General features: G+C 34.1%; 4 protein-coding genes across 4 annotated transcripts; 3 read left to right on the top strand and 1 right to left on the bottom strand.

The window, feature by feature from the left end:
• Positions 1 to 1,673: 1,673 nt before the first annotated feature.
• Positions 1,674 to 8,018, top strand: LOC114519006 (antigen WC1.1-like). Its single transcript, XM_028539063.1, has 12 exons — positions 1,674 to 1,870; positions 2,943 to 3,074; positions 3,879 to 3,917; positions 4,128 to 4,256; positions 5,034 to 5,072; positions 5,210 to 5,248; positions 5,561 to 5,689; positions 6,298 to 6,342; positions 6,522 to 6,551; positions 6,634 to 6,942; positions 7,757 to 7,804; positions 7,978 to 8,018. Exons 1-12 carry the CDS (start codon positions 1,762 to 1,764, stop codon positions 8,016 to 8,018), a joined length of 1,089 nt encoding a protein of 362 aa, XP_028394864.1. The 5' UTR covers positions 1,674 to 1,761.
• Positions 8,019 to 8,326: 308 nt separating this feature from the next.
• On the top strand, positions 8,327 to 11,653 carry LOC114519172 (ZP domain-containing protein-like). The gene is made up of 6 exons (XM_028539255.1): positions 8,327 to 8,536; positions 8,724 to 8,963; positions 9,314 to 9,685; positions 9,986 to 10,214; positions 10,436 to 10,728; positions 11,016 to 11,653. The coding sequence occupies exons 1-6, from the start codon at positions 8,356 to 8,358 to the stop codon at positions 11,201 to 11,203; spliced, it is 1,503 nt and encodes a 500-aa protein (XP_028395056.1). The 5' UTR covers positions 8,327 to 8,355; the 3' UTR covers positions 11,204 to 11,653.
• A 9,144-nt stretch (positions 11,654 to 20,797) lies between these two features.
• LOC114518950 lies at positions 20,798 to 22,558 on the bottom strand. The gene is made up of 3 exons (XM_028538995.1): positions 22,367 to 22,558; positions 21,834 to 22,266; positions 20,798 to 21,434 (listed from the first exon to the last, which is right to left on the bottom strand). The coding sequence occupies exons 2-3, from the start codon at positions 22,177 to 22,179 to the stop codon at positions 21,253 to 21,255; spliced, it is 528 nt and encodes a 175-aa protein (XP_028394796.1). The 5' UTR covers positions 22,180 to 22,266; positions 22,367 to 22,558; the 3' UTR covers positions 20,798 to 21,252.
• Positions 22,559 to 24,496: 1,938 nt separating this feature from the next.
• LOC114518896 (4-trimethylaminobutyraldehyde dehydrogenase-like) lies at positions 24,497 to 27,363 on the top strand. Its single transcript, XM_028538929.1, has 7 exons — positions 24,497 to 25,058; positions 25,214 to 25,369; positions 25,561 to 25,823; positions 25,997 to 26,137; positions 26,293 to 26,481; positions 26,746 to 26,957; positions 27,092 to 27,363. Exons 1-7 carry the CDS (start codon positions 24,677 to 24,679, stop codon positions 27,297 to 27,299), a joined length of 1,551 nt encoding a protein of 516 aa, XP_028394730.1. The 5' UTR covers positions 24,497 to 24,676; the 3' UTR covers positions 27,300 to 27,363.
• The last annotated feature ends 630 nt before the right edge of the window (positions 27,364 to 27,993 follow it).

Here is a 27,993-nt window from a genome sequence, read left to right as displayed (position 1 = left end):
ACAGGACCCAGTTAACAACAGTAATTTAACCGAAGACTTTAGTTCAACATTCTTATTATAAAAATTAATTATATATGTCCATACGTTTGGTGTCGCTGAGAAAATTTAATTACAATATTTGTTATAAAAACACAACGATTCATGCCCATCACGAGTAATGATATATATATAACTCAAAATAACGCTATATTATTATTTCACTGATTATTTCTCGTTCTCCCAAACTCCCACGCATGTTTCTATAACTGTATAGAAATACGGAAAATGTTTTCTATTTCTTAAATGGTATAGTATGGAAACAGTAAGGGTATAGTATATTTCAAAAGTATGGATTTTGAAAAAATTATCGCAAAATTTTTGTCTCAGATATTATGTGGACGATTGATGATATGTATTTATTATGCAAATACACTCAAACTTACAGCGCAATAATAAGTTATTATTATTGTAATAAGCACAAATGCAATAGAACCTTCCCGAATTAGTTCTCGGGCAATGAAAACCCTCCCGCTAACAATACATTGCATTGCCATCGCCTCGTTTCCAAGCTATTGTTTTATGTGTACTCTGAAGCAAATTCGGGAAGTGTCCATTACATGGCAGAGCATGGCAATTACATGGCAGAGCATACGCTACAGTTGCATTAAACATAACGTCACAATAGAGACGAACATCCGATGTTTAGACACCGCTTATAGAAAATTTATTAGTGCATGATATCCAATGTTTACACGAATTTATACTCCGATACTGCGGCGATAGCTAATGTTTGGACTTCAAGCCGGAAAACACAATTAACCCAACTGATAGATTTACAAAAGGGAAATTGCGTGCGTGTGACATTGTTTTGAAACCAACCCACGCAGTTTTTCTTGCATTGTGATTGGCTGAATCGAAGAAAATAAATAAAGATAAATCAGATTTTTTCTAAATTAATAGAAACTTGAAAGTTTAATTGAAATTCCGAAAAAGATTTAATCACAGTTATAATTGTTTTCGGCGCCAAAAAAATGTTTTCGGGGATATATGTCCTGCCTAGAGGCAAAGTAATATTAATAACGGGTATATTATGAACATACACTGCATTGCATGGGGCCATGCAGCTGACAGAAAAATTATGGGAAAAAATCTATTTTCTGAATCGCAAAATTGCGGTAGAAAAGAAGACTTATAAGTATTCCATTTTGTGCACAGAATATTGTTCGTGTATCCTGAAACTATATTTTAGTAACTCTCTAGTGTGCTATCAGTTTAACGCCCTTCACTTTCTGCACTGCCACTGTTGTTTGTTAAACTCAAGTGTTGATGCATGGATGGTGATTGGTGCTAATCACACAGTGAAAGAGTTCAAGCGAGTGTAGCTTTCACATGATGCGTGATTGCTATCGGAACAGCTAGGTCGAAATAATTATACCCGAAATCTATCAAATAATAAGAATTTGCAAAGAAACATTCTCCATAAAGTCAAACGAAAGTGTCGTGACGAGGGATCAACCGTTACCACGAAACAAAACGTTAAGTACAAAAATTAATATCATGTTTGACAAATGACTACTTAAATTTTAAATGAAATTTTTCTCTACAGTAAAAAATTTAATTACAAGGCGTTATTAATATTTAAAAAACACTCGGCTATATATGTATGCTATCCGTAAGATCTCGTCATATCACGAAATCTGAACACAGAGGTCTGAACCAGTTGCCGTTGGAAAAAAGAAATTCAAAAGTGAATCTAGTTGTAGCATGATTTAGTTGTGCAAAATGCGACTTACTATTCTGTTTTTGTTGATAATGTTCTCCGTGTCTCGTATAGGGGCATGGCATCAATGGTATCCACAAAACTCCTCGTTCATTCAAGGAACTCCCATTGGTACGTAATTATAAGTATTTGCTCGATTTGGCTTGATGTATACTAATTTTATTTTAGTATAGCTAAAAAAACTCTGCAAGATCAAGAACAAGAACAACAAACTTTAGGCAGGCCAAGCTTTTCAGACAAGCTTACTTATAAACACGGGCCGATCCGACGATCTTTTTATATTGATCTTTTTATGCATGACTGACTAAAACTATTTTGCGAAGGTTTGAATTTTTTTCGGCTGCTTTCGTAAACTTATTATTTTGAAAATTGAAGATGAATTTTTTTGAAACCGCATTTTTGGAAATATCTTATTAAATCGACAAAGTAGACAATTAAAAATAGGGTACAAAATTCAAATTTCTATATCAATATATAGGCTATATCTATAAGATGAACAGTTGTATATAGGCAACTTAAATTAAATTTAAATAAATTTTTAGCTTTTTCCAGAATCTTCGGTTGGCCACATTTTGCTGAAACCGAAAGATATTTTTTCATTTACTGATTAATTTTAACTGTCAATTCGCATTGCCCACATTTGCTGACCAATCAGCGTTGTCGAGATTTGCCGACCAATCGTATTCGGCCGGTTCTCATTACATTTCCCATGATTCCTTTAAAGAACTTAATTGTTCATTCACACTTCTATTATTAATAGTCGTAGTTCCATCTAGCAAAGTTTGTAATACAGTAATTTCTCACTCAAACAGTTTTAATCGCCATTTATTTTTCAAACAATAAAACATCTTTCTTATTCGAGTAATAATACTAACAGTAACATTCTGATTTAGACAAATATGTTAGCGATAACAAATTTATTGAAGAACGACGTTTCGAAGTCAACTTGACCTCATTTTCAAGAATCATTTGAACTTGAAAATGAGGTCAAGATGACTTCGAAACGTCGTTCTTCAATAAATTTGTTATCGCTAACATATTTGTCTAAATCTATATCAAAACGTTTATTGATAAGTAACATTCTGCTCGCCGCAAATGGCCACGAAAAACGGCTGGTTCAGAAAATAGGTAAAACCTCCCAGCCACCTACAAACCAATGTTTCTCGATTATTTTCATATTCAGCATCATCAATATCTATCTGTCGGCATTGGCAGTTCAGATGTGATAATGGTTACCAATGTGTTGATCGATATTATCTTTGTAATGGTCGGAGAGAATGCTCTGATGGAAGTGATGAATGGTCGTGGAACTGTGGTGAGTATTTATATTCAACTTTATCTGTGCCAAGCGTTTTAATAAACTATCGGAAGTATCGGAACACTTGGGAATTTTCCCTATAACTGGAAAATCGTTATCTAGTCCAGTTATGTCCAGCATGCATACTCTCCCACTGAGTCCCACATAACCTCTGCAGGGCACTCTGCCGACTTTGATGATTTAACTGAATTCTTTCTTCATGTTCTGACAATAATGAATTAATGATTCATGAAAGCAGTACTCTCACAATTTAAATATGCATTGGTTTAACTGTGGGGGGGGTTTGTTTTAAATAACCTGAGACAACTGAAGAACATTTGAAAATAATATATTAACTATTCCTCCCTCCCCTCGATAGAGTCAAACTTTTCATAAGGGAATTTCCTTAGAACTGAGAATGCTGCATGAAAGCCTCCTCATTTCCAAACTAAAACCCTCACTTAACATCCAGGGCAGCTCAATCCCACCTAATCTTCTGTAACGCGTTTTTCATCGTTCTTGTTTATGTCCCTTCGTCTGCACTGTTTTGTTATGTACTAACTTATACCTTCCTATCCGTCATTATCCTTACGACCTTGTAATTTACATATGTAAATCGATCATATATATTAAATCAAATCTCATGTAATTTTATACCATTAGTCTGAAGATGTCTTAAGTCAAAGACGATATAATAATATCATTTTATACTCTAAATTGTTTTGATGGCATTCTTAAATGTTATATGTTGGGCTCTCATATTTATCATAAGAATTCGTTTTAATTAAGATTGACACTGTTGTTTTCATTTAAATTATATAGTGAGCGAAACCAGTACACTAATTCAACCCTCGTCAACAGGTGTGTGTAGTCCGGCTCTCTATATATAGTGGGTGGGAATTTTTGAATTATATTTTTACGAGCAAGTGTCAAGTGATAAGTAGAAATACAAGCTGTCAAACATCGAAAGAGCTAAAAGAGCCGCTGCTCTTTGGTCACCATTCTTTCATTTGCTTTTTCTTTTAAAAGACCTAACTAATAACTGTGTAATTGTCTAATTATATTATTCAGCATCACAAACTGTTTGTCGGTATTGGCAGTTCAGATGTAATAATGGTTACCAATGTATTGATCGATATTATCTTTGTAATGGTCGGAGAGAATGCTCTGATGGAAGTGATGAATGGTCGTGGAACTGTGGTATGTATTTATATTTAACTTTATCTGTGCCAAGCGTTTTAATAAACTATCGGAAGTATCGGAACACTTTGGAATTTCCCCTATAACTGGAAAATCGTTATATAGTCCAGTTATGTCCAGCATAATTTCCCAAGGAGTCCCACATAATCTCTGCAGGGCACTCTGCCGACTTTGATGATTTAACTGAATTCTTTCTTCATGTTCTGACAATAATGAATTAATGATTCATAAAAGCAGTGCTCTCACAATTTAAATATGCATTGGTTTAACTGTGGGGAAGGTTGTTTTGAATAACCTGAGACAAAGAACATTTGAAAATAATATATTAACTATTCCTCCCTCCCCTCGATAGAGTCAAACTTTTCATAAGGGAATTTCCTTAGAACTGAGAATGCTGCATGAAAGCCTCCTCATTTCCAAACTAAAACCCTCACTTAACATCCAGGACAGCTCAATCCCACCTAATCTTCTGTAACGCGTTTTTCATCGTTCCTGTTTATGTCCCTTCGTCTGCACTGTTTTGTTATGTACTATCTTATACCTTCCTATCCGTCATTGTCCTTACATATATATGTCCCATCATATATATTGAATCAAATCTCATGTAATTTTGTATAATTAGTCTGAAGGTGTCTTAAGTCAAAGACGAAACGCTACAAATATAATATTTTATACTCTAAATTGTTTTGATGGCATTCTTAAATGTAACATGTTGGGCTCTCATATTTATCATAAGAATTCTTTTTAATTAAGGTTGTTTTCATTTAAATTATATAGTGACCCAAACCAGTACACTAATTCAACCCTCGTCAACAGGTCTGTATAGTAAGATGTTTTTATTAACTATTTTTCATTTTTTATTAATTTCTATTCTTTGCTTCATTATACTTCTGACTTCCTCTTTCAAGTACTAAAACATTAACATCTCGGGTTTTTTTATTTAAATTATATAGTGAGAGAAAACAGCACGCTAATTCAACCCTCGTCAACAGGTCTGTATAGTAAGATGTTTTTACTAACTATTTTTCATATTTTTAATAATTTCTCCGTCACTTTTCTTTGCTTCATTATACTTCTGACTTCCTCTTTCAAGTACTAAAACATCCCTTTTCCCTTATATTTATACTCGCAGTATTTTTTAATTCAGCCACCAGTGAATAGTGCATTATTTTGTTTTATTTCCACGCAAATAAGCCGTGGAGAGGAATGAAACTTTCAGAATAATCATGTACTTGGAATCTAATGGGGAACTGGTTTTAAAGAGACGCGTAATTACATTTGCATCTATATTCTTATGTTTTAAGCATCACAAACTATATGTCGGTATTGGGAGTTCAGATGTAATAATGGTTACCAATGTATTCATCGATATTATCTTTGTAATGGTTGGAGAGAATGCTCTGATGGTAGCGATGAATGGTCGTGGAACTGTGGTATGTAGCTATTTATTAGTGCAGCATGCGGCATGCACGAAAATTTTTCTAAAAATTTGTGTGAAAGAATATCGCAGAGGGAAACGGATTTACGTCGCTCTTTAAAGCACATTAAAAAACATCAAATTATGTTCAAAACGTTGTCCACTACACAATCTAAGGAATATAAAGCTAACATAAATGAACTTTAAATGAGTGGTACGCCGAAAAGATTTCATGATTTTATTGTTTTTCCGCCAAAAAACGCGCGGAAATATAACAGAATCTCCCCTTAATTGTCTCTCTGCCGTTAGTGGCTTTTTTGCTCACTATAATATATTTCCGGCTTGTTTTTTATATTTTGCTGTTTTGTATCCACACCGTATTCTCCAATCTCCTATATATATGTTTCTGTTTGAAACAAACATTATATTCGTGAAAATGCCGATTTCGTATAATATCAAGAAAAGAGAAACCTAGATGCAAAAAATAAACTCATAGCTACAAGGTGACATATTTTCCAAATGATTTGTAGTATTCAAATTAAATCAAATTTTAAACTTTCACCCATTTATGATCAAATAACTGGAAACGAAATATGATATACGCATGTATTTTATCGTGTACAGGACCATCAAGCTCTATAAATCCAACTCCGACTTCAAGCATTGAAGGTAATGTATGCATGTTTTAGGCTGCAATCAGTATTAGGAAAATCTTGGTCCAGCAAAGCATGCACAAGATCAGATTAATTTTAATATAACATACTCGTAACATGTGTAGTTAGTTAGACATGTAATTCATTCCTGTCTTCAAAAACAATTTTCATATTTGCAACTTTTTTTCATTTCAGCTAAATCGAGTGCATATGGTTCCTTTAAAGGTAAAAACTAAAGCTTAACTGCACGTGGAAAGTATTCATTGTATTGAAACAGGGGTTTAAATTTTGTTTTTCAATTTTACAGACATTCGAATTGTAGGTTCAATCAATGATGGACGAGTGGAGGTTTATTATAACGGCAGATGGGGAACAGTTTGTGATGATAGTTGGGACATGAACGATGCTCGTGTTGTCTGCAGACAGCTTGGTTTTCAAGATGCAGAAGCTGCTTATCAGGGTGGAAATGTTCGCGATGGAACTGGACAGATTTGGCTTGATCAAGTTAATTGTAGAGGTTCTGAGTCATCGCTATTTTTATGCAGACATCCAGGATGGGGGATTCACGACTGTAGCCACAGTGAAGACGCTGGTGTTCGATGTAAAGTCAATGGAGGTGAGAATATATAATTTATGCCGGATAAAGATGGAAAGGAACGGTTTTTCGAAAGACGTTTTTTTAGCTTAAAGGGTGCAGGATAATTTCAAAATGGAAAACAAAATTATCTATTCATTAAACAACCGAGCTGAAATATTTCGATGTAAATAGTTTTATTTTTTAATGGAAAAACATATTAAATGCATAAGAATGCAGGTTCAGCCATTCACGCGATCTATCCTCCCTCCCCACGATAAAGTCAAACTTTTCATAAGGGAATTTCCTTAGAAGTGAGAACGCTGCATGAAAGCTTCCTCATTTCCAAACTAAAACCCTCATTTAACATCCAGGGCAGCTCAATCCCACCTAATCTTCTGTAGCGCGTTTTTCATCGTTCCTGTTTATGTCCCTTCGTCTGCAGCGTTTTGTTATGTACTATCTTATACCTTCCTATCCGTCATTATCCTTACGACCTTGTAATTTACATATGTAAATAGATCATATATATTGAATCAAATCTCATGTAACTCATGTTGCTCACTATAATATATTTCCGGCTTGTTTTTTATATTTTGCTGTTCTGTATCCATACCGTATTTTCCAATCTCCTAGATATACCTTTCTGTTTGAAACAAACAGTATATTCGTGAAAATGTCTCGTATAATATCAAGAAAAGAGAAACCTAGATGCAAAAAATAAACTTATACAGAGTGGCATGTTTTCCAAATGATTTGTAGTATTCAAATTAAATCAAATTTTAATCTTACACCCATTCATGATCAAATAACTGGAAACGAAATATGATATACAAACGTCTTTTATCGTGTACAGGACCATCAAGCTCTATAGACCCAACTCCGACTTCAAGCATAATTGAAGGTAATGTATGCATGTTTTAGGTTGCAATCAATATTAAGAAAAATATTGGTCCAGCAAAGCATGCACAAGATCAGATTGATTTAAATATCGTAACATGTGTAGTCAGTTAAACATGTAATTCATTCCTGTCTTCAAAAATAATTTTCATATTTGCAACTTTTTTTTCATTTCAGCTAAATCGAGTGCATATGGTTCCTTTAAAGGTAAAAACTAAAGTTTAACTGTTGAAAGTATTCCTTGTATTGATAGAGGGGTTTAAATTTTGTTTTTTCAATTTTACAATAATTGACACTTTGTCAATTTGGGTGTTGAAATGTAGATATAATAACTGTTACTTGCACAATCTGTTTTAAACCATTCATCAGTTCATTCTTAGACTTGGATTCTGTTTTTCAGGGGATTTTACCAAATGCCAAAAGAAGTTGGATCTTGCTTTTATACTGGATAACTCTGGCAGTGTTGGATACTATAACTTTGAACGAATAAAACGATTTGTCAAAGATCTGACAGACTTTTATAAAATTAGCCAAGAAGAGACCCGGGTTTCCGTGATGTCGTATGCGAACTCTGCAAACATTCATATTCGCTTTTCGACATATTTTTCTGATAAAAGCCAGTTCGATAATGCCGTGGATAGAATTCGATATACAGGCGGAGGAACTGCCACCAGCATGGCTTTGAACATGGCATATAATTCTATGTTTACGACAGGATATGGAGCCAGAGGACCAGGTAAGAATTGGAAGATGTAAAATGTATCTGGCTAGATTACCTTATTAACTATAACCATAACTATCGAAATTGGTTGTGTTATAGTGGATACAACGAAATTTACATCGTAACTCCAGATAAAGCAGGCAGTGATTTTGGGAACCCAACACACCCTTGAGAAGGGCCTTAAGTTCTTCTAATTTTTCAGGGTTTAAAAAGGTATTAGTAATCTTGACAGACGGGTATAGTAACGGGCAGGTGAGCGGACCAGCTTTGAAACTGAAGAACTATGGGGTTGTAATATTCAGTGTGGGGATTGGACACAGATTATCTATGCAAGAACTGAGAGAAATGGCATCAGATCCAGTGGATCAACATGTTATCATCTTGGACAACTTTTCCCAACTAGAATCTCTTGCCAAAAAGATGTCTGGCCAAACGTGCAACGGTGAGTTTTATATTCACGAGCATGGAATGGAATACCGTTCATGGTAGTGCGATGGTATAGTGATGGTTATATTGGTTATGCATGGTAGTCATGATAACAGTAATTTGTAAGTGATGACGATTGACCGATAAATACTGAAATAACGATAGAGGCTTTCTTCCCTTTACCCGTGTGAGCAGTCTTTAAAAAAACTGCGGAGGTAATGGAAACAGGGGTAATGGGAACTTCCCTGAATGTTGATTGTGATAGATTCTGTGATAGCGGAAATGATAGATGACGTTCCCGGTGAAAAAATGGTAGGGGCTGTGCCGCAATGTAGACAACTCCCTCATTGGTATTTTTTGTTTTAGCATCTCATTTCCAGGTGTTTTGTGACAAAGACTATATGACAGCTGTATTTCACCGATCAGATCTTCCAAAGAATGTCAATGTTGGTCGTCTTTATCTTCAATACCGGAGTTACTATTGTAAAGCAAGCTATAACTCAACACATGTCATTGTAAAAACTCAGCTTACTGGTTGTGGAACAGTGGTCACAAAAGACGATCAAACCCTCTATTTTAGCAACTCTCTGTCTGAGGTAGAACAGAGTTATAGTGGCTCTGGTGTTATCACAAGAAATTACCTCTTCAGAGCCAACATGACATGTTCATTTCCTCGAAAACGTACTGTTGGATCTTTCAGTTTTGATCCAGCAAAAGAAAGAACGCTCGTTGTTCTGAGTAAGTATATGTCAGTAAAACATCTATACTATACGAAGTTATTATACTACCGCATGATACTGCATCCATGTCTTCATTAGGCTGTCCCACCCAAAAGCTCTTGCATATGCGTTTTGCCGAAATCAACACCCTGGATGTTTCAAAACGACGAATATACCCGAACCTAATATTATCCGTGTTAAGCGATACAAAGGCCAAGCACGGGTGAAATTGTTACGGTAGTAGGTACCCATTTTAGCCGTGTTTAGTGTGATGAAAAAATCTAATTACAACTATATTACATTAAAAAACTTTTTTAAGGTGGAAAAGGCAATTTCTCTCTGTCAATGGATGTTTTCAGAAGCAGGAATTATCGTGATTCATACACTTCACAAGACTATCCAGTTGTCAAATCACTGTCAGATAATCTTTATATTCAATATTATTTAAACACGAGCAACTATGATCTTGTCGTGCGCGCAGAGACGTGTAGAGCTACACCTACGAACAGACCTTATGATACTCCACAGTATGTCTTCATTGATGACGGGTAAGTTTCTTTTAGCGGTTGAATGCACATGCCATCCACATTCGTTACCATTTTCCGCGCACTTTCTAAACGCGCGATTCAGTTTCGTTTAACATATTCGTCTACATATACTTCGACTAGGCGGATAATCCGTCCTAAGTCTTTAGTATATATTGGGCCAATAATTTATTTGTAACTTTGTTACCAGGTTAAAATTCTCATTCAACATCCTTTCATTTTAGTTGTGATAAAGATGAGACGATCCGGCATTATACATACGGGATGAGTTCTGTACAACGTTTCAGTATCCAGGCTTTTCGCTTTCTCTCACAACATCGGTTCGTCTACCTCCACTGCGATCTTGTTGTCTGTTACAGATATGATTCTAACTCCACCTGCTCCCGAAGTACTTCATGTCCGCGACGAGTTCGTCGCGCTGCTGTCGACGAACCATCAGATGATGCATCAAAAAAATATGCGCTGTCATTTGGTCCATTGATGTATGGAAAGGAATCAACTGACAAGAACTCTGGAGGTAGGATCATGTCACACCAAAGAGTAGAAAATATGTATCAACTGAGCCCCCTATTTACACCGCACAAATTCTAGGTCTGCTACGGATGAAATTTTGACCATCTATATTCAGGTAGTCTAAATTCCATCAATGCCAATTTTATCCGTACCAAACTGAAATTGAACATAGTAGAAAGAGATAAATTTGTACTGGTAGAGATTGATTGGGCAGTTACAATTACATCCGTATATTATTTTTGGGTACCCTACCAAAAATGGGGCTCAATATATAAATTAACTATTCTTCAGGTAAATCTGGTGCCAGCAGTGCACTTTTTGGTTCTCTGGTTGGGGTCGGTTGCCTCAGCCTGATTCTTATTGGCGCTTTGGTTATCGTGATTAAAAGACCTCGTCGTCATAGATCCACTGTTCAACCGCAAACTGGGGTCGAAAACAAAGACGATGCGATGGCATTACCCAATTTAGGGTATACTTAAATATTAACTGTACCTGTTTCCTTTTCAACCGGAGACATGCTAAGCCATGCTTGGTCTGGAAACTCGCCTAAATGTTTTGTTCTGTCTGTGTTAATGTTTATCATGGGTGCTATAGTTAAAATGGAATTCAAGTCTGTTCTGCACATCGGCATTTCTCAATGATAATGCGAGTGCCTTCTGGTGTGAAATTTGTCCAAATCTCGCGCGTTTTAATCCATTCATTTGAACTTAAATAGTGTTTTACACAGTTCATGAAATTCAGTTGAAATTTACAGTACTAAAATCTCGCTGAAATTTCAGCTCATGGACATTGTAGACATTGGCCGAGCTTCCAGACTATGACTGATGTAGCTATAAAGCTTCAAATTGTAAAATTGTATAACGCAGCATTTGATTGAATAATACTTTCGCCTTTAGCTCAGGTATTATTATCACTAGAATTATTTATTGTGTAGTCTATGTGTATATATATTCTATGTGTAATTATATATATATTAATAATATATATTAATATATATATATAATATATATATATATATATATATATATATATATATATATATATATATATATATATATATATATATATATATATATATATATACTGCCAGGGACACCGGAACGATGCGAGGGGACAGCCCTTGGTTAAAAGGCATGCATGCACTCCTGTAGCGGTGCATGACAAAGTATGTTTCCAAAACCGCATCGTTTGTTGAATTTCGTATCGCTGCGTTTAGCTTCTGTTTCCAAGATAATCTCCAGGTATCTGGGAGATTTTCACCATGCAGGCGAATGTGCTACTCGGATGCTTGTTGATGGCACTTCTACTACTTATAGCTAGGATGCATGTACAGCTATTGAAATTTAACCTTTGGGAGTTGAAGATGGCACCGACTACTGCCTTTACATATATCACTACTACCTGGGTCTAACTTTTACCTACACTAGCTAGGCTACTAGTTTTTACATATATCACTACTGGCTTAATTTTACATATATCACTACTGGCTTAATTTACATAATTACATATATCACTACTGGCTTGATTTTACATGTATTACTATTGCATGCTTTGTACCATATATCACTATATATTGCCTTTGGCATATATATCACTACTTCATGCCTTTTTAATAATACATATATATCACTAGTGGCTCTTACTTATATCACTATATCACTACTGCATGCCTTTTACATATATCACTATATCACTATTGCCTTTTACACTTATATCACTACTTCATGCCTTTTTAATAATACATATATAGCACTAGTGGCTCTTACATATATCACTATATCACTATTGCATGCCTTTTACATATATCACTATATCACTACAGCATGTCTTTTACATAATTCACTATATATCACTACTGCATGCCTTTTACACATATCACTGGTGGCTCTTATACATATCACTATATCACTACTGCATGCCTTTTACATATATCACTAGTGGCTCTTATATATATATCACTATATCACCACTGCATGCCTTTTACATATATCACTAGTGGCTCTTATATATATATCACTATATCACTACTGCATGCCTTTTACACATATCACTAGTGGCTCTTATATATATCACTATATCACTACTGCATGCCTTTTACACATATCACTAGTGGCTCTTATATATATCACTATATCACCACTGCATGCCTTTTACATATATCACTAGTGGCTCTTATATATATCACTATATCACTACTGCATGCCTTTTACACATATCACTAGTGGCTCTTATATATATCACTATATCACTACTGCATGCCTTTTACACATATCACTAGTGGCTCTTATATATATCACTACTGCATGCCTTTTACATATATCACTAGTGGCTCTCTTATATATATCACTATATCACTACTGCATGCCTTTTACATATATCACTAGTGGCTCTCTTATATATATCACTATATCACTACTGCATGCCTTTTACATATATCACTAGTAGCTTTTACATATATCATGGCTTGTACATATATCACTACATTATTCTAAACTTGTAATTTAATTAAATATATGATATGTCGAATACGGCAATCGTCACAATGATTCTGTACAATTTATTTATTTCAAATAATTTCTGTACAATTTTTTTTTCTTCTGTCAATATTTTTTCTTGTTTCCAAATTTTTTTTCCTGTCAATTTTTTTCTTGTGCCAAATTTTTTTTCTTGTCTCCAATTTATTTCTGTCAATTTTTTTTCTGTCACGAAATTTTTTCGAAAGGAAAAATGTCGAAATTGTGCAAAACTAAGTAGAATTGCATTCTTTCATCAAAAGAATACATTTGAACGCATAAAATCATATTTTCATGAATTTGAAAATTTCAGGCAAATCGGCAACGGGGGACCAAAGGAAAAATCCTAATTTTCGTCAATTTTTGAAATTTCAAAACTCGGTTGAAAATACCTCAAAATGCTTCAAAAAGTAAAATTACATTCGTTCATGAAAAGATTACATATGAGCACATAAAATCATACTTTAATGAATTTAAATTTCAGACAAATCGGCAACGGAGGACCAAAGGAAAAATCCTAATTTTCGTCAATTTTTGAAATTTCAAAACTCGGTTGAAAATACCTCAAAATGCTTCAAAAAGTAAAATTACATTCGTTCATGAAAAGATTACATATGAGCACATAAAATCATACTTTAATGAATTTAAATTTCAGGCAAATCGCCAACGAGGGACCAAAAAAGAAATCCTGATTTTCGTCAATTTTTTGAAATTTCAATATTCGGTTGAAAATACGTCGAAATGCTGCCGAAGAAAGTAAAATTGCATTCTTTCATGAAAAGATTACATATGAAGAAATAAAATCATACTTTTATGAATTTCAAAATTTCAGGCAAATCGGCAAGGGAAGACTAAAGAAAAAATCATAATTTTCGTCAATTTTTGGAAATTTCAATATTCGAATAAAAATACGTCGAAATGCTGCCGAAGAAAGTAAAATTGCATTCTTTCATGAAAAGATTACATATGAAGAAATAAAATCATACTTTTATGAATTTCAAAATTTCAGGCATATCGGCAAGGGAAGACTAAAGAAAAAATCATAATTTTCGTCAATTTTTGGAAATTTCAATATTCGAATAAAAATACGTCGAAATGCTGCCGAAGTAAGTAGAATTGCATTCTTTCACGTAAACGCTACATTTGATCGCATAAAATCATACTTTTATGAATTTCAAAATTTCAGGCAAACATGAAACGGGGGACCGAAGAAAAAATTCTCGATTTTATTAAATTTTTTTAAAATTCCAATATTCGGTTGAAAACACATCGAAATTGTACAAAACTAAATAGAATTGCCTTCTTTCATCAATAGGATATATTTGAACGCATAAAATCATACTTTCATGACTTTCGGCAAAATTTCAGGCAAATGGGCAACGGGGGACCATTTTGGTAAAAATTGACGACTTTTTCAATGTTCCAAAAACCAACCGAATATGCTATAAAATGAAAGATATTAGTCTTACGAAGCCATTTTTAGAATCTTAAGACAGTTTTTGAACCATTGAAAAAGTCGTCAAAATTGACCAAAATGGTAAGGGGCAAGCCCTTACCATTTTGGTCAAAATTGATGACATTTTTGAATGTTCCAAAAAGCAACCAAATATGCTCTAAAATGAAAGATATTAGTCTTACGAAGCCATTTTTAGCATTTTAAGACAGTTTTTGAACAATTGAAAAAGTCGTCAAAAATTGACCAAAATGGTAAGGGGTAAGCCTTACCATTTTGATCAAAATTGACAACTTTTTCCATGTTCCAAAAACTAACCAAATATGCTCTAAAATGAAAGATATTAGTCTTAGGAAGCCATTTTTAGCATTTTAAGAGAGTTCTTGAACAGTTGAAAAAGTCATCAAAATTGACCAAAATGGTAAGGGGGTAAGCCTCACCATTTTGGTAAAAATTGATGACATTTTCAATGTTCCAAAAAGCAACCAAATATGCTCTAAAATGAAAGATATTAGTCGTATAAAGCTATTTTTAGCATTTTAAGACAGTTTTTGAACAGTTAAAAAAGTCGTCAAAATTGACCAAAATGGTAAAGTTACGCCTTACCATTTTGGTCAATTTTGATAACTTTTTCAATTGTTCAAAAACTCTCTTGGAATACTAAAAATTGCTTCCTAAGACTAATATGTTTCATTTTAGAGCATATTTGGTTAGTTTTTGGAACATTGAAAAAGTCGTCAATTTTGGTCAATTTTGACCACTTTTTCAACATTTCATAAACTGTCTAAAAATGATAAAAATGGCTTCCTAAGACTAATACCTTTCATTTTAGAGCATTTTGAGACAATTTTTGAAAAGTTAAAAAAGTCTTTAAAATTGACCAAAATGGTAAAGCTTAATTATCCCTTACCAGTTTGGTCAATTTTGACGACTTTTTGAACTTTTCAAAAAGTGTCTCAAAATGCTCTAAAATGAAAGATATTAGTCATAGGAAGCCATTTTTAGCATTTTAAGACAGTTTTTGAACATTTGAAAAAGTCGTCAAAATTGACCAAAATGGTAAGAAGTAAGTAAGCCTTACCATTTTGGTCAATTTTGACAACTTTTTGATTGTTCCAGAAACCAACCAAATGTGCTCTAAAATGAAAGATATTAGTCTTAGGAAGCCATTTTTAGCATTCTAAAACAGTTTTTGAAAAGTTCAAAAAGTAGTCAAACTCGACCAAAATGGTAAGAGATAAGCCTTACCATTTTGGTCAATTTTGACGACTTCTTCAACTTTTCAAAAAGTGTCTCAAAATGCTCTAAAATGAAAGATACTAATCTTAGGAAGCCATTTTTAGCATTTTAAGACAGTTTTTAAAAAGTTTCAAAAGTCGTAAAAATTGACCAAAATGGTAAGAGGTAAGCATTACCAGTTTGGTCAAATTTGACGACTTTTTGAACTTTTCAAAAACTGTCTCAAAATGCTCTAAAATGAAAGATATTAGTCTTAGGAAGCCATTTTTAGCATTTTAAGACAGTTTTTGAAAAGTTTAAAAAGTCGTCAAAATTGACCAAAATGGTAAGAAGTAAGTAAGCCTTACCATTTTGGTCAATTTTGACAACTTTTTGATTCTTCCAGAAACCAACCAAATGTGCTCTAAAATGAAAGATATTAGTCTTAGGAAGCCATTTTTAGCATTTTAAAACAGTTTTTGAAAAGTTCAAAAAGTAGTCAAACTCGACCAAAATGGTAAGAGATAAGCCTTACCATTTTGGTCAATTTTGACGACTTCTTCAACTTTTCAAAAAGTGTCTCAAAATGCTCTAAAATGAAAAATACTAATCTTAGGAAGCCATTTTTAGCATTTTAAGACAGTTTTTAAAAAGTTTCAAAAGTCGTAAAAATTGACCAAAATGGTAAGAGGTAAGCATTACCAGTTTGGTCAAATTTGACGACTTTTTGAACGTTTCAAAAACTGTCTCAAAATGCTCTAAAATGAAAGATATTAGTCTTAGGAAGCCATTTTTAGCATTTTAAGAAAGTTTTTAAAAAGTTCAAAAAGTCGTCAAAATTGACCAAAATGGTAAGAGCCTTACCATTTTGGTCAATTTTCACCACTATTTCAACTTTTAAAAAACTGTCCAAAAATGATCCAAAATGAAACATATTAGTCCTGTGAAGCCATTTTTATTATTTTAAGACAGTTTTTGAACAGTTAAAAAAATCGTCAAAATTTACCAAAATGGTAAGGGGTAAGCTTTACCATTTTGGTCAATTTTGACCACTTTTTCAACTCATCAAAAAGTGTCTCAAAATGCTCTAGAATAAAAGATATTAGTCTTAGGAAGGCATTTTTAGCATTTTAAGACAGTTTTTAAAAAGTTTAAAAAGTCGTCAAAATTGACCAAAATGGTAAGGGGTCAGCCTTACATTTTTGGTCAATTTTGACCACTTTTTTCAACTTTTCAAAAACTGTCTTAAAATGCTAAAAATAGCTTCCTATGACTAATATCTTTCATTTTAGAGCATTTTGAGACACTTTTTAAAAAGTTAAAAAAGTCTTTAAAATTGACCAAAATGGTAAAGCTTATCCCTTACCATTTTGGTCAATTTTGACGACTTTTTCAACTTTTAAAAAATGTCTCAAAAGTGATCTAAAATGAAAAATATTAGTCTTAGGAAGCTATTTTTAGCAATTTAAGACAGTTTTTAAACAGTTTAAAAAGACGTCAAATTTGATCAAAATGGTAAGAGGTAAGCCTTACCATTTTGATCAATTTGATCAACTTTTAAAAAACTGTCCAAAAATGATCCAAAATGAAACATATTAGTCTTAGGAAGCCATTTTTAGCATTTTAAGACAGTTTTTCAAAATGGTAAGGGGTAAGCTTTACCATTTTGGTCAATTTTGACCACTTTTTCAACTCATCAAAAAGTGTCTCAAAATGCTCTAGAATAAAAGATATTAGTCCTAGGAAGCCATTTTTAGCATTTTAAGACAGTTTTTGAAAATTTAAAAAAATCTTCAAAATTGACCAAAATGGTAAAGGGTAAGCTTTACCATTTTGGTCAATTTTGACCACATTTTTAACTCATCAAAAAATGTCTCAAAATGCTCTAAAATGAAAGATGTTAGTCTTAGGAAGCCATTTTTAGCATTTTAAGACAGTTTTTGAACAATTGAAAAAGTCGTCAAAATTGACCAAAATGGTTAGGGCGTAAGTAAGCCTTACCATTTTGGTCAAAATTGACGACTTTTTCAATGTTTCAAAAACCAACCAAATATGCTTTAAAATGAAAGATATTAGTCTTAGGAAGCCATTTTTAGCATTTTAAGAGAGTTTTTGGACAATTGAAAAAGTCATCAAAATTGACCAAAATGGTAAGCCTTACCATTTTGGTCAAAATTGAACACGTTTTCAGTGTTCCAAAAAGCAACAAAATATGCTCTAAAATGAAAGATATTAGTGTTAGAAAGCAATTTTTAGCATTTTAAGAGAGATTTTGAACAGTTGAAAAAGTCATCAAAATTGACCAAAATGGTAAGCGGGTAAGCCTCACCTTTTTGGTCAAAATTGATGACATTTTCATTGTTCCAAAAAGCAACCAAATATGCTCTTAAATGAAAGATATTAGTCTTAGGAAGCCATTTTTAGCATTTTAAACAGTTTTTGAACAATTGAAAAAATCGTCAAAATTGACCAAAATGGTATTGGGTAAGCCTTACCATTTTGGTCAAAATTGAAGACTTTCTCAATGTTCCAAAAAGCAACTAAATATGCCCTAAAATAAAAGATATTAGTCTTAGGAAGCCATTTTTAGCATTTTAAGAGAGTTTTTGAACCGTGGAAAAAGTGATCAAATTTGACCAAAATGGTAATGGGTAAGCATTACCATTTTGGTCAAAATTGACGACATTTTCAAGGTTCAAAAAACCAACCAAATATGCTCTAAAATGAAAGATATTAGTCTTAGGAAGCCATTTTTAGCATTGTAAGAGAGTTTTTGAACAATTGAAAAAGTTGTCAAAATTGACCAAAATGGTTAGGGGGTAAGTAAGCCTTACCATTTTGGTCAAAATTGACGACTTTTTCAATATTCTAAAAACCAACCAAATATGCTCTAAAATGAAAGATATTAGTCTTAGGAAGCCATTTTTAGCATTGTAAGAGAGTTTTTGGACAATTGAAAAAGTCATCAAAATTGACCAAAATGGTAAGCCTTACCATTTTGGTCAAAATTGACGACTTCTTCAATGTTCCAAAAACCAACCAAATATGCTCTAACATGAAAGACATTAGTTTTAGGAAGCCATTTTTAGCATTTTTAAACAGTTTTTGAATAATTGAAAAAGTCGTCAAAATTGACCAAAATGGTAAGGGGTAAGCCTTACCATTTTGGTCAAAATTGATCACTTTTTCAATCTTCCGAAAACCAACCATATATGCTCTAAAATGAAAGATATTAGTCTTAGGAAGATATTTTTAGCATTTTAAGAGTGTTTTTGAACAGTTTAAAAAAGTCGTCAAAATTGACCAAAGTGGTTAGGGGTAAGCCTTACCATTTTGGTCAAAATTGACCACTTTTGAATGTTCCAAAAAGCAACCAAATATGCTCTAAAATGAAAGATATTAGTCTTAGGAAGCCATTTTTAAGATTTTAAAACAGTTTTTGAACAATTGAAAAAGTCGTCAGAATTGACCACTTTTTCAATGTTCCAAAAACCGACCAAATATGCTCTAAAATTAAAGATATTAGCCTTAGGAAGCCATTTTTAGCATTTTAAGACAGTTTTTGAACAGTTGAGAAAGACGTCAAAATTGACCAAAATTTTAAGGGGTAAGCCTTTTTGGACTTTTTCAACTATTCAAAAAACCCACCAAATATGCTCTAAAATGAAAGATATTAGTCTTAGGAAGCCATTTTTAGCATTTTAAGAGAGTTTTTGAACAGTTGAAAAAGTCATCAAAATTGACCAAAATGGTAAGCGGGTAAGCCTCACCTTTTTGTCAAAATTGATGACATTTTCAATGTTCCAAAAAGCAACCAAATATGCTCTTAAATGAAAGATATTAGTCTTAGGAAGCCATTTTTAGCATTTTAAACAGTTTTTGCACAATTGAAAAAATCGTCAAAGTTGACCAAAATGGTAGGGGGTAAGCCTTACCATTTTGGTCAAAATTGACGACTTTTTCAATTGTTCAAAAAGCCAACCAAATATGCTCTTTGTTCAAAAACTGTCTTAAAATGCTAAAAATGGCTTCCTAAGACTAATATCTTTCATTTTAGAATATATTTGGTTGGTTTTTGGAACATTGAAAAAGTCGTCAATTTTGACCAAAATGGTCCCCCGATGCTCATTTGCCTGAAATTTTGAAATTCATGAAAGTATGTTTTATGCGTTTAAATATATCCTATTGATGAAAGAATGCAATTCTACTTAGTTTTGTACAATTTCGACGTGTTTTCAACCCAATATTGAAATTTTGGAAATTTTAAAAATTGGACCCAAGAAAATAATTCAAATAGAAAAATTTTTGACAGGAAGGAAAAAATTGACAAGAAAAAAATTGACACGAAAAAAAAATTGACAGGGAAAAAATTTAGACACAAGAAAAAAATTGAAAAGAAAAAGTGTGTATAATTCCACTCGAAATTAGGACCCTTTAAACCTCTAGAATATTCCTGCATGGAGTGAAGTGCCAAAAATCATAATTGATTTACCCTCACCTATTAATCCAATTGTCTTACCATAATTGGCTTAACCCTGGATTAATGTAAAGGTGCTGTTACTGTGTTACACTATGCAATTTTTTCTGCAACTTGCAATGCAATTATAGTTTTAAAGAATGTTAATTAGTAAAGAGTGTTTGAAATGCTAAGAAAACCTTAGCAGATCTAAGAAATGTTCATATTCGACAACTTTAGACGCCTCGGGAGTTGAATAGGTATCAAGTTGAATAGGTGCAATGATCAAGTAAAGTTGCACAGTGCTATTAACTCTTCAAATCAAGTTGTATAACAGTTTATCCACCAAGCTAAATAGGTTGTTTCAGAAATCCTCGCTGATTCCGAATTAACCTAGAGTTAGCAATAATCAGGACTAGAATAACAAGCCCAATGTATTTATAAGCAACTGATCATAATACACAAAACACATTTTTTGGATATGTCCTCTGGTATAAAGAGAAGATCTATAATACAATGCAAGATTATATAAATTATCTCTACAAAATTAGTTAAAAATGTTTTGGCATTAGATACAGTACATCTAGTGACCCAGGCTAGTTCTAGCCAGGTGTAATGTATAGATAACGTGTGCAACAACCTTTTTTGTAACACTTAATCGAAGTATCTGTTTAAAAACATACCTTGCCTTCTTTGATTCAACAAACTTGTATTAATAAAATAGCATCTACTTAGTAGGTTGTACTGTGGGATGGTGATGGTGTATCAAGATATTATCTGTATCTGTATTATTACACAGACTATGTAGCTACTGTATAAATATTCAGATGACAATTGATCTTTTTTCAAAAAGGTGCTACATAACTCTTTTTCAGCATAACCACTAGTTCATGAAAGCAAACTGGGCAATGTACTGTTGTCAACAACTTTTACAGTTCTCATAGCATACTTGTTTGCAACTCTAATATTCTCATCATCATCATCAAAAAGCAATACTTCACATGGCTTTATCTTCATTTTGCTTGCTTTGTAGAAATGTTTTATTGCTGACTCAATGTGAGATTGCTTACCTAAATGAATGGAATATTAGATAGAATTAGATACATTAGATACATTACATAGGAAGTAGTCTAAAATTTCAGAGTATGGAGCATGCCAAAATTCGGAGGTGGCATTCTATTACCAGCGGCGTAGCCAGAACAATAATTGGGGGGGTCCATATTCATATATTCGTGATACGCAGGATTAATTTCTTTTCAAATCAATTGTCTTTACAGCCTGTTTACATGAATATATGAATATGGACCCCCTCAATTATCGATGCTGGCTATGCCAGTGTCTATTACAATTAAAAAAATGTAAAACCTGCAGCCATGACATGTGTGCCCTTGTGTGGTTACATCTAACAGTAAGACTATCTCAAAATTTTGGTGAATCTCCATTCTTTAGATAGGCTAGGTGGAACCTACCTTCTTTCCTACAGCTGGGGTATGGTTTCCAATCCAAGGTATTCCCTCGTATACAGATTCTTTCAACATCTCTCTGAGGCAAAATATTTCCAAGTACATCTCTTACTAATTCAACTTGAGGTGAAAATGTCACTACAGCTACCCAAAGACCTCTCTTTAAAACCTCACCCAAAAATTCAGGAAAACCAGGTCGAACTCTGCTCGCCAATGGCCTGGCTGTGAACATCCAATTCCCATTTGTATGCACAGATACTAGAGTCATATCAAAATCAACAGCAATCATTTTTATGCCATCTTTTATAAGCTTATCAACCATTCTTTCATACGGACTCCTTCTAGCCGACATCGCGAATTGATCCACTACACCAAGTACTTATTTCAAGCTTTATAAATAAGCTTTAATAAAAATAACCCGATAACGGTAGTAGAAAATCTGAGAACAATATAATGATGGGTTATTTTATGTTTGTTTTACATTCAATTAACGGCCAACCAGCTCACCGCACAAAGCGAATATAAACACACACCCCTACTGTAAGTTGTAACTGCTGTTGAATGTCAATGATTCCCGATTAAAATGCTGTCATAAATAGCACAAGACATCATAGATTTCTCACGGAAGTCGATACCAGATGATACAAAGGAAAAGCAAGTATTTTAAGTGTCAATTAGGCATCAAAATCAAACATCCTCGCATTTGCATATCAAAGTGCTATTGATTAGCCTCAGATTGCCTGCGAGTTGCACGCACTGATCTGAGGTTGCACGCAAGTTACGCAATATATATCGATATTTTGAAGCATGTGTTAATACCATGATAATAAAATCACTAAATAAATAAATTCTTTTAACTATCCATGGTTATACAAACCTGAAATATGAATTTTGGTCAGCCCATCTTCGATTTGAACTTCTAGATCTAATAACATTAACCAAAAGCTAGCGTCGTTCCAAACACCTACCATAATACCGTAAACCCACGCAGACTACCGGCCACGCAAAACAGGAGGTTCAATATCTGGAAATACGTCATACAAAAATCGGTGTCGTAAAAATTGTTAGTATTTTTTAAAGCGTACAGTAGATGATTTTATTAGATGACCTAATCCCTTTATAAAGAGGGTCCACAATAGGTTTTTCGGGATGCGGGAAATAGGTCATTTTTCGATTGGGAAGCGGGATATTTAAAAAATAGGATGCGAGATTCGGGAATAAAATTTCTTGCGGGATACGGGATTTTCGTAATTCGTGCCTCGGGATTCCGATATATGAAATATTTTAATGACGGGATACGGGATTTAAAATATGCCGTTTGACGAATTTGAAGAGGTTTTGAGTCTGAAAAGATTCAACAAAATACTTTATTCACATGTAATAAATATTGTATGAATTTTCGCTATAAAACGGACATAGGTTACTAAATTGCAAGGCGGGATCGGGATTTCACTATAAAAGCGTCGGGATATCGAGAATTTTAAAAAAAAAACATCGGGATATCGGGATTGGGGTAGCCTATTGTGGACCCTCTATAAAGTGTTAGGCAGTTTTATTAATGTAATACAGCGGATGGGTCATGGGTTGACTGGTGGTGTCGTACATGACGTGTATACATGCCAGAAACCGTGTTTCATCCACAGTAAGAGGAAGTGGGCGGTTTACACTTTGATCTTGCAGTAACAATTGGGTGACTATTTGTTAGGATCAACAATTGTATTTTAGTCTGAGAAAATTTCAAGGGTGGCATTCTCACGCCCAGCATCCAACATTTCGGCGTTTCCCGCCTTTCACTCGATACCGAATTATTCCCGATTTATATTATATTGCTATTGTCTTTTTACAAAACCTCCTCTCTTGTGCTTTGGTGTGTTTTGGGAGATGTAATGCATCCACCCTCTTTGTTCAAGAAGGTTGAAGGATAGCCTGGAGAAGACTACTTCGGGAAAAGTGCACAAAGAATTTGCTACCGAGCAGAACAATGCGAACATGGAAGCAGCTTAAAATACCGTTGGAATTTGGAAGCGCCGGCTTCAGCCCGGCTTCTTGTTTCACCTACACTCTGGCTAGGAATGTTGAACTTCAAATTCCCATCAGTGATCAGTGATAACTCGATCTGTTGTATATATATATATGACCATGAGTTTATGATGAGTTAAATATCTAGTTCTCTCTGGGTGCGAGTTTTTCTGGAACCTCATAAGAGTGATAAGACAGAACCCAGACCTGTCAAGTGTCAACCTTAAACTGAAAGAAGTACTATCCTGTTCATCACTACAAAACTGACAATTTTAAAAAAGACGGCGAGAATTGATCAAAAACTAGGATTGCAGGAATTCGTCACCAAAAACCCATTTTTCCCAGCTCCCACAGTGACCTATTTATTAATGTAAACATTTTTAACCTCAATTCGTCACAGTTACAATCTCGTTTGATTAGATATAGTCAGATGGCCCAGATATATGATATACCAATCCAGTCAGATATATGATATACCAATCCAGAAAATTATCATTCAGTGTCTAACTTTATCTCCAATTTAATAACTGAAACACGCAAACGGAGAAAATTAAATGCGTTCTAATCCCGAGACCGGGAGAAATAACTAAAATTTGACTTGACCTAAATTTATAATATGTATTGATATTAAAGAACACAGTAAATCCATGTATGAAATAGAGCAGTTAGAAAAACGGAAGCTAAAAGATGATAAGGTTGAAAATTAGAAAAATAATCCCCCCCGTCTCGTGCGCCTATGCCTGTGTACACAGAAATTCTGAGAGCAGAGATTATAATAAAGATAGACTGGTAGAGTAGAGAATATATCTGACTAGAACATTTTCGGAGAAATGGCACTAAATATAGCACTAGGGAATTGCAAACGGAGTGCTATTGTTGCAATTACTAAGTTTGCATCAAGTGCTCGATTCTTTTCGTATACAAGCTGTCAAAACCAAAAACTGGCTCCTCTAAATTTTATTAATGGTGAGAGGTGTTATCCATCAGCTTCAGACAGTTTCGACTTGCGAGAGCCGGCAACTGGTAAATTACTTGGAGAGGTACAATGTTCCTGTAATGAGGATGTCTTGAAAGCAGTATCTTCAGCTGGCAATGCATTTGAGAAATGGTCAGCATGGTCTGGTATTGAACGAGCTGCAGTGTTAAATAGGGCTGCTGATATCATCCGGCAAAGAAAAGATGAAATTGCAAAGTGGGACAGTGTTGATACAGGTGGGTATGAGGTAGCTATCTAGGGTAGATAAACCAACTATACATATGAATGGACAAGAATACAAGAGTAGTTAATACTTATATTTTACTGAAAGTAATATTCACTGTCTAAACACATTTAATAAACACAACATTGTGAAATATTGTTTATACAGGAAGGTGTATAAGTGAGTTGCAATTTGATGTCAATGGTGCTATTGAGACCCTGGAGTATTATGCCTCTCTAGCAACAACATCAACTGGTCGTTATGTTAAACTGGAAAATGACAATTTTGCCTATGTCACAAAGGAACCTTATGGGGTTGTTGCAGGTTGGGAAATTTTATTAGGCTATATAGTCAAAGTTTTTTGTCAAACTGTAACAGTAATCTTCATGTTAATACTGAGTCATAATAAGATAAAAATATGTTGCAAAATGGGCCTTTTAGCCATGCAGTCATAGACGTTATCAAGACATAATCTGCTGTTGTTGAAATACCGAAATGTCTCATAATCTTTGCAGCTATTGGCTCGTGGAATTTTCCATTTTGTGGTGCAACCTGGAAAGTAGCCCCTGCACTGGCATCAGGTAACACTATGGTATTCAAACCATCTCCCCTTGCTCCCATAACCACTACCCTGTTGGCAGAGATAATACATGATGCAGGTGCTCCACCTGGTATATTGAATGTGGTACAAGGTGAAGCTAAAACAGGTGGGTTATTATGTCAGCATGGTGATGTAGCAAAGGTATCATTTACTGGTGGAATTCAAACTGGAGCAAAAGTAAGTTTTTGAATTCATTTATCACATAGGCTAAAATATGCACACATGTATTTTGGTTTTTTGCTTTGTCATTACATGGGAAGGACAATTACCAATAATTGTCAGAAAAGATACCAATAAATAGTCACATTTAAAATGGATTAAGAATGATATATTTTGCTCAAATATTCCAGATAATGGCAAGCTGTGCACCAGGAATTAAAGATGTGACACTAGAATTAGGAGGAAAATCACCACTGATTATATTTCCTGACTGTGACATGGATAATGCTATAAATGCTGCATTAAATGCTAATTTTGAATTAGTTGGACAGGTACAAAACCTCAGATACCATCAATGCCGTTTTTGTCATGTTCATTGCATGAATATAATGAAAATCAAATTCCATATTTGGCACATGTACAAACACAGCATGTATATGAGCTAGCATGTTTCAGATTTAACATTTGTACTTTTCATTTATACTAGTCTTGCACAAATGGAACAAGAGTATTCCTTCATGAGAGCATTAAAGATGAATTTACAAAGAGGATTGTTGAAAGAACAAAGAAGATAAAAGTTGGACATCCAGCAGACTCTAGTGTACAGATGGGTGCTCTGATATCTGAAGATCATTTAAATAAAGTGTTAGGTTATGTTCAATCAGCAAAAGATGAGGTATGAGGTATATGGTATCACTTCTATAAATTGCATACTGAAATTGCATCCATATACAACACTATATCATATCAGCCTTGCCTTAATTGTATGTATCTTCTTCTGAGATCTTTTCTTCAAATGATACCTGACATCATATCCATAACTGGGTTTTCTTTACCACTCAATCATATATTGCCCTTAGGGGCCAGGTCTGCACATAGTCATATACTGTCTGCTGATCCAGTATGGTATTGTAAGATCACTCACATGTTTCTTATATAGGGTGCAGAAATACTATGTGGTGGAGAACGTCTGCAGATGTCAGGTTACTACATGTCCCCATGTGTGTTGACAAACTGTCGAGATGATATGAAAGTTGTTCAAGAGGAGATATTTGGACCAGTTATTTCAATACTAAGTTTTAGCAAAGAGGAAGAAGTTATTAAAAGAGCAAATGACACAAATTATGGTTTGGCAAGTGGTTTGTTCACAAGGTAAGCTCACAGTTGGAAATACAGGGGCGTTAATCTGAATGAATCACTAGTATTCGCAATTACTTCATCCTAAAGTAATTAGGTGATAAACAAGTTAATTTCCATTACAAATATATACTGTTATTTTTTACTAGTGATATAACTCGAGCTCATAGAGTGGCAGCGAAACTGAAGGCTGGTCAATGTTGGATAAATACTTACAGTATATTTCGGCCCCAGTTTCCCACTGGTGGCTTCAAGCATTCAGGCATTGGTCGGGAAAATGGGCAAGAAGGATTTGATTCTTACACACAGACAAAAACTGTTTATGTAGGAAATGGAAATGTGGAGACACCTTATTGAACTTTAATTAGTCATTAGGGTCTATAGAGACTCGATTTGTCATTTTTGAGAATTGATAATTCAAAATAACACAGAAAATCCTTTACTGCTTACATATATATATCTGTAGGGTAAATATTATTAAATATCAATACTTTCAATTACTTCGGATCAAAATGATCAAATGTAGTATAACTGCCATCATAGATACAACTGCATAAAATAGACAAAAAACGTCTCAACCAGGGCTGCTTTCCACTGTCGCGTTTTTCATAGATATGTATACGCACGTAAAAGTTTAAAATCATTTAAATCATACTTATCAAGGATTGAATAGTCAATAGATGCATAAGGTTGGATTCTGTAGATGATTGCGTGTGTTTTCTCTGGCATAAAATACAACTTAGAAGGTTTTGAGCTTTTATGTGCGTATACGTAGCTACATACGAAAAACGCGACGGTGGAAAACAGCCCTTATTAAAATCCTTGCGTGTGCGATGTCAACAGTTTTTTAGCGACTTTTGTCGGCTGGCATATTTTAAAACAGTTTGATATTTGTCGATTAAAATCGGCCGACTAAAATCGTACGACAGAAATCGCGTCGTGTGCGCCTGGCTTTAGATTATTAAGGATACTGGGGATTGCCCGAGCGCCGATCAATTCTGGAAAGGTGTTGCTCACAATCCCCCTGCCTTTTAAGCCCCGCACAGACGAG

Source organism: Dendronephthya gigantea, unplaced genomic scaffold (assembly GCF_004324835.1).
Source record: "Dendronephthya gigantea isolate DGI-Jeju-01 unplaced genomic scaffold, DenGig_1.0 000012F, whole genome shotgun sequence".
NCBI lineage: Eukaryota > Metazoa > Cnidaria > Anthozoa > Malacalcyonacea > Nephtheidae > Dendronephthya > Dendronephthya gigantea.
This window is presented reverse-complemented; position numbering and strand designations above follow the sequence as displayed.

Excerpts from the sequence above, each read along its gene's own strand:
- LOC114518896 (XM_028538929.1), top strand. The coding sequence starts at position 24,677 with ATGGCACTAAATATAGCACTAGGGAATTGCAAACGGAGTGCTATTGTT. Across the intron at positions 26,138-26,292 it reads ATTTTGAATTAGTTGGACAG|TCTTGCACAAATGGAACAAG; the intron begins GTACAAAACCTC and ends CATTTATACTAG. Across the intron at positions 26,958-27,091 it reads GCAAGTGGTTTGTTCACAAG|TGATATAACTCGAGCTCATA; the intron begins GTAAGCTCACAG and ends ATTTTTTACTAG.
- LOC114519172 (XM_028539255.1), top strand. The coding sequence starts at position 8,356 with ATGTCGTATGCGAACTCTGCAAACATTCATATTCGCTTTTCGACATAT. Across the intron at positions 9,686-9,985 it reads AAGAACGCTCGTTGTTCTGA|GTGGAAAAGGCAATTTCTCT; the intron begins GTAAGTATATGT and ends AACTTTTTTAAG. Across the intron at positions 10,215-10,435 it reads TATGTCTTCATTGATGACGG|TTGTGATAAAGATGAGACGA; the intron begins GTAAGTTTCTTT and ends CTTTCATTTTAG.
- LOC114518950 (XM_028538995.1), bottom strand. The coding sequence starts at position 22,179 with ATGTCGGCTAGAAGGAGTCCGTATGAAAGAATGGTTGATAAGCTTATA. Across the intron at positions 21,435-21,833 it reads CCCCAGCTGTAGGAAAGAAG|GTAAGCAATCTCACATTGAG; the intron begins GTAGGTTCCACC and ends CCATTCATTTAG.
- LOC114519006 (XM_028539063.1), top strand. The coding sequence starts at position 1,762 with ATGCGACTTACTATTCTGTTTTTGTTGATAATGTTCTCCGTGTCTCGT. Across the intron at positions 3,075-3,878 it reads TGAATGGTCGTGGAACTGTG|TGAGCGAAACCAGTACACTA; the intron begins GTGAGTATTTAT and ends TAAATTATATAG. Across the intron at positions 6,343-6,521 it reads TCCGACTTCAAGCATTGAAG|CTAAATCGAGTGCATATGGT; the intron begins GTAATGTATGCA and ends TTTTCATTTCAG.